The 6,608-nt window shown below is 37.8% G+C and overlaps 1 protein-coding gene across 1 annotated transcript; it reads left to right on the top strand.

Annotated features, from left to right (window-relative positions):
* Positions 1 to 3,268: 3,268 nt before the first annotated feature.
* On the top strand, positions 3,269 to 6,608 carry LOC132163458 (zinc finger CCCH domain-containing protein 66). Its single transcript, XM_059573756.1, has 2 exons — positions 3,269 to 3,518; positions 3,979 to 6,608. Exon 2 carries the CDS (start codon positions 4,017 to 4,019, stop codon positions 6,153 to 6,155), a length of 2,139 nt encoding a protein of 712 aa, XP_059429739.1. The 5' UTR covers positions 3,269 to 3,518; positions 3,979 to 4,016; the 3' UTR covers positions 6,156 to 6,608.

Raw genomic sequence — 6,608 nt, forward strand, 5'->3', positions numbered from 1 at the left:
CACCAAACACCTCTATACTGCGTGAGTGTTATTTTCACATGTCCCACTCCAGTGACTCCACCATATCTTATATGCCATCTTCAATGTCGTTTTGTGTTTTCTGTGGGATGGTATTGGAACGGATCGCACACCGTCGACTTTTCTAAAGCTTGACAGGGTCGGAGTCAATTGGCCTTTTGTGACATGTAATCTCAACCGTTCAAAATGTTTGACCCGTTGCGATTATCAATCATACATCACAATGGCCCCAATAGCTCAAGAAAAACGGAGAGAAGGGGACAAGAAAGGGGAGCGTCCTTTGAAGTATTTATGCTTATCCATTTAGTCTTTGTCTTTGAGCTAAACTTCAAATCCCTCTCTCTCTCTCTCTCTCTCTCCAATTACAATTTTCAAGTTCGTCCCTATAATTTCTTTGTTTTTCAATCATGTGAAAATCACATGCTCTAAATACAGTTGTCAATTTAATAGACTAAAAATAAATGCTAATTTAATAGATTGAGAAGAAAAATATGTTTCATGAACCTGGCGATGATGTTTTTATCCTAAATAGTTATTTTTATTATATTTGAACTTGTATATTACCTAATTGAAGCGGCTCATGGCTTGGCAAGAGTACTGGAAAATATTGGTGTTTCTAGAATTTGGATGGAAGAGATCTCAGATATTATTCATGATGTAATTTTTTTAGAGCAATCTGCTCTTGTTGTTTAGAGTTTTATGCTCTTAGTGTTTAGAGCTTTGGCTCTAGATGTTTTATTACTCTCAAGTTTATTTGAATAAGATCGGTATTTATTCAAAAAAAAAAAATAATAATAAAAATTGAGGTGTGATATGATTGTATCGCGATATCTAATTACACAATCTAATCTAATAGGTCAGTGTATCTATTAATTGGGGCACTGGATATGAGAAAATCCACCAAATCCAGAAATAATGTGTGAAAATCCACCAAACCCATCTGAATTAATGCTTATTATTGGATTTTTTTTTTTCCCCTTTAGGCAAGGTTTTTCTTTAAATGAGTAGGAAAGAAATTTTATTAATTCACTATATTATACTAACATATGATCTTAGAACATGTTAGAATATATGATTTTTACATGTATTTTTTATATAAACTGACATCTGTCTTAAAGTAAGTAATTCTCATATATATATATATATATATTGAAAATATGTATGTAAAAATTACGTGTTTTAAAAACAAATATCAAATCTTCGTTAGAAAGATAACTTTTTTTTAAATTTTTTTTTAGCACTTCATAAAGTTTTTTCACCTTCTTAGTGACCTGTCAATAACATGAACTGACCCATGACACCCAAATTGGCTGGAAATGGTGGTGTTGTTATATATATATATATATATAAAAGCAAAGGTGCATACAAGAAAGATAAGTGATGATCATAAAGGCAGATCCTACTTGTCAAGGAGAAGATTTATTCAAAGAAAAATTCAAGTAGGAATACTACTAAAAAATATCTGGTTAAAGTGACCCATAATGTTAAATTGTGAGCGCCACCCTATATATCTTGAAAGCTGGTTAGATTTGAGTAGTGGGTAACTCTTCAAGGACATCTGAAACTAATGATGATGCGATCTTCTAATACTTTAAAGACGGATACCAGTTTAATTAGTTTATTTGATCCAATTTAGAGTTATATGGCATATAGAGAGTTGAAAGTTTCAACTGAAGTTGCATAAAGTCAGGATTGTATTAAAAGCATGACATATATTAATGTTATTAGGATAAGAAAGAAGAGCAAAAGGGTTGATATATATATAATATTCAGTATAGAAAATGATTGAGGTTTGCACATTACAATGATGTCTGCTGTGATTGAGAAGTTGCTTTTTATAACAATTTCTTTTTTTAATAAAAAATTGAAATTAGTTTCTTAAACTGAAAGATAATAAAAATTCAAAGGAAGACGATTATTCTGACCAGAAAAAAATAATATAAAATAATATATATATATATATATATATATATAAAACAAATCACACGGCAGAAATTTGGTACACTTCTAGAAGTTATCGAATGCTGGCTGACACTGTCTACTTAGGGCGATAGGTTCAAGAATTCCTCCATGTTTATTGCACAAAAATATCCAACCCAGAACTGATATCCTGACAGACCCTTCACTTCTCCAAAATGACAGACAAATAAATATCCCAAACGTAGCTAACTTAATATTTTGTTTAAAGTTTGAGAAGTGCTAAGTATTCTTTTAGTGTTCTCTCAACTGTGATGTGACTTTTAAAATCATCAATAAATTACAAGTTAATAATGATAATCTCAAATTAAACGGTTTTTTTAAAAGCCACATCACAGTTAGGAGGACACTAAAAAAACACTAGAAGAACACCTAACATTTTCCTTAAAGTTTAGGCAAATGAATTTTTATTTGACAATAACTTCGATCATGATGTGGTGTAAACTCTATGTTTTGTACCCTTCAATATAAAAGAAAATTTCTTAATTTAAAACACAAAAAAATAATATAACAATTCATTCTATATATATATATATATATATATATATATATTGACAAAATAGTAATTGATCAAACCACTGAATCTACCATTCTACTGTCTTGATTGGCTTTGGAGAGTTCGGTGGTAAGTAGTGGGAGTTAGGTTAGAATTCATTAAAAAGTTCATGAGATTGATCTAAATTAAAGATACAGTATTTTTATATTTATTATATCTAATATTTTTACCTAATATGTCAAATTTCTATTGAAGATTGAATTTTTTTGTTTACACTACGTCCCAAAAGAAATGGCTCTCTTTCCATTTTGCTATTTTAGTCTATAATAAATTTAGAACAGAAATAATCTTTTATGATAGAATATTCTAAAAAACCTTGATGATCTATCAAATTAAAACTATATACTACAGCTGTTTGCAATCTTAGTTGACAGTCCGTGACGATAAAAGACATCAGTGACGAATTAGGAACAACTTTTAAGGAAAAACATACTGACGGTACAGGTGCGTCCACGTCATCCACCAAGGCCAAAAAAAGGCGCAAGGCGTGACAATCCGGAATCTCCATGCGGCCACTTTGGTGAGGCCGTTTCTACTAGATCACTGACACGTGGCTATTAGTCAGTGGGTGGCCCAATAGATATTAATGCACCGGTCGGACCCGCCTGCTTGAATTTCATTTTGGTTTCGCGAATTTGGGTTTCATTTTGATTTGCATTTGGGTTTCATTTTCCAGTGGGGAAATGGAAAATGGGGAATGGAGAGGAGCGTAGGTAGCTTCGTAGGCTCGCCTTTTTGACCCAACGCCACCATAAAAGAGAGGGAGAGAGAAAGAGAGAGGGGAAAGGAAAAGTCTTGCCTTTCCCTCTGTCTTTTCCTTCTCTCTTTACTTTTCTCTCCCTCCCTAAGTGGGTTTGCGTAGTTAAGAACAACCTTATAAGAACAACCTTAAGGCAGAGGAAGACAATCCAAAGGGTGTGGCTTTTGTGAGCATTTCAGCTGCTTCTGCGGATTCCTTGTTGTAAAGGTACCATCTTGCTCTTGTTGATACTTGGGTTTTGTGTTTAAATAAACTCTTGTTTGTGAGTTTTTTGGTTATTGTGGATGATTCTAAGCTTCTGTGATTGGTTGCTGAGAAAATGGGAGGAAAAGCTTGTAATATAAATTCTGGGTTTTTTGTTTGTTGGATTCTTAATAGATTTCTGTTCCATCCTTATCCCTGTGCCTGAATTTGGGTAATAGTTGTATGAGTTTATGGCTAAATGAGTAAATATTGAGAATTTGTTTATGTACTGAACTTCTGGTATAATTTATCATTTTATTGGCATGTTTCAAGTAATATTTTTGAAAAAAGTGAAGCCTTATCTCTCTGTGTCCCTGTGTCTATTTTTCTATGGGTGAATGTTTCTTTGAAATTTTGCTTTTTTCTTTCTTTGTAAATTCTGGAATAGCATTTATGATTGCCGTCTTTGTTTCAAATTTTGTAGAAAGGGGCCTGTGGAGGTCTGAGAAGAGAGGGATTTCCATGTGCAGTGGTTCTAAGAGGAAACCTTCTCAAACAGGTTTCGTCATGGAGAGTGAATTGGAGAAAAGAGAGGGGTTGCAACCTAGTTTTTCGCTTTTGCTTGAGTTAGCAGCCTGCGATGATTTAATCGGTTTCCAAAGTGCTGTGGAAGAAGAGGGTCATGATGTTGATGAGGCAAGCCTGTGGTATGGGAGGAGAATTGGGTCAAAGAAGATGGGGTTTGAAGAGAGGACACCCCTCATGATTGCTGCCATGTTTGGTAGCAAAGGTGTGTTGAATTATATACTTGAGACTGGTCTTGTTGATGTTAATAGGGCTTGTGGTTCAGATGGGGCCACGGCACTTCATTTTGCTGCTGCTGGTGGCTCTGCTGCTTCGGCTGAGGTTGTTAAGCTTTTGCTTGACGCTTCTGCTGATGTTAATGCTCTTGATGCTAATGGAAAAAGGCCCAGTGACTTGATCACTCTGGTTTTGAATTCGACTTCTAACCCCAGGAAGAAAAAATTGGAGGTCATGCTGAAGGGCTTTACTTGTGTTGAGGATCCCTTTTGTTTGTCTTATGAAATGGTGGAAGGTCAAGAACTGGAAGAGGCTTTGACACCTCGGCTCTCAAAGGATGGGAGTGAGAAGAAAGAGTATCCTGTTGATCTTTCTCTTCCAGATATCAAAAATGGGATTTATAGCACTGATGAATTTCGAATGTATACGTTCAAGGTCAAGCCTTGCTCAAGGGCTTACTCGCATGACTGGACAGAGTGCCCTTTTGTTCATCCGGGGGAGAATGCCAGGCGGCGTGATCCGAGGAAGTACCATTATAGTTGTGTCCCTTGCCCAGAGTTCAGAAAGGGGTCGTGCAGGCAAGGAGATGGTTGCGAGTATGCACATGGTATTTTTGAGTGTTGGCTTCACCCTGCTCAGTATCGCACACGCCTTTGCAAGGATGAGACAGGATGCACCAGAAGGGTCTGTTTCTTTGCTCATAAGCCAGAAGAGCTTCGCCCTCTGTATGCATCCACAGGGTCTGCAGTGCCTTCTCCAAGATCTTTCTCAGCCAATAATTCTGCTCTGGACATGGGATCGATCACCCCACTTGCCCTCGGTACTTCATCAATGTTGTTACCATCCAATTCAACACCACCCATGACTCCCTCTGGAGCCACTTCGCCTATGGGTGGAACCATGTGGCAAAACCACTCTAGCATGGTTCCCCCTACCTTGCAGCTTCCAGGTAGTCGGTTGAAAAGTGCTCTAAGTGCTAGAGATATGGATTTAGACATTGAATTGCTTGGGCTTGAAAGTCAACGTCGCAGGCAACAACAATTGATGGATGAGATATCTGGTCTCTCCTCCCCATCTGGCTGGAAGAGTCCCTTGTCCAATACTTCAGCTTTTGCTGCCTCCCCGGTTGATCGAAGTGGGGAATTGAATAGGTTTGGACGGATGAATGCTACTAACCTTGATGACATTTTTGGATCTCTGGATCCTTCCCTTTTGCCTCAATTACAGGGACTTTCAATGGATGTCTCAGCATCCCAGTTGCAATCTCCTACTGGGATGAAGATGCGCCAGAACATGAGCCAGAACATGAGCCAGCAGCTCCGGTCAAGCTATGGTACCAGCCTTTCATCCTCTCCTGTGAGGGCATCATCGTCATTTGGGGTTGACCCATCTGGTGCATCAGCAGCCACAGTGTTGAATGCAAGGTCAGCTGCTTTTGCAATGCGGAGCCAGAGCTTCATTGAGCGAAGTTCTGTGAAAGGTCATTCTGGCCTTTCTTCCCCTGGTGCTTCTGCTTCTCTAATGCCTTCTGCCCTTTCGGATTGGGGCTCCCCTGATGGAAAATTGGACTGGCGACTCCAGGGAGAAGAGCTGAACAAGCTTAGGAAATCTGCTTCTTTTGGGTTCCGAAGCAATGGCGGCAGTTATGCATCGGCTGCAGCCTCGATGCCAGCAACTGTCAATGAGCCGGATGTCTCTTGGGTTCAGTCCCTGGTGAAGGATGCCCCGGCTGTGAAACCTGGGCAGTTAGGTTTTGAGAAGGAGCAGCAGCAGCAGTGTCATCTTGACACTGGAGGATCAGAGATGCTTCCGGCTTGGGTGGAGCAATTGTACATGGAACAGGAGCAGCTGGTGGCATAAAAGCATATTTAACCCCTAAATTGCTTCTATCATAACCTTTTAACTAGTCTTTTGCCATTTTTTTAATCTTTATTGATATTTATCATATTTAGATAGAGGAACTGGCAAGGGGGATAAAAGAATGTACCCCCCATTGGGAGAAAACAAAGAAGTTGGGCAGGATGAAAGGTTTTCTGCTCATACAATTATTAGGTTCTTCACAATAATAGGTCTTAGTTTTGCCATTCTTCTCTTCATTTTAGTTTCTACCCAAGCAGAAAGATCTCTGAAGCCTTGAGTATTTTTCGTGAGTGAAACTAGAGATGCTGATCCATTTAAACTTAATATCTCATTTTGCTATTGGAATTTGTAGGGATACTAATTTATGGGGTTATCTTATATGTTGGTGGGGTTTTTACCTATGTATCAATTACAAGCTGTTATTTTGATAAATAATAATATTCATGTTTCTTA

This window comes from Corylus avellana, chromosome ca10, assembly GCF_901000735.1.
Source record: "Corylus avellana chromosome ca10, CavTom2PMs-1.0".
NCBI classification, from domain to species: Eukaryota; Viridiplantae; Streptophyta; class Magnoliopsida; order Fagales; family Betulaceae; genus Corylus; species Corylus avellana.

Bases quoted from the DNA above. Each gene is read 5' to 3' on its own strand.
- LOC132163458 (XM_059573756.1), top strand. From the start codon at position 4,017: ATGTGCAGTGGTTCTAAGAGGAAACCTTCTCAAACAGGTTTCGTCATG.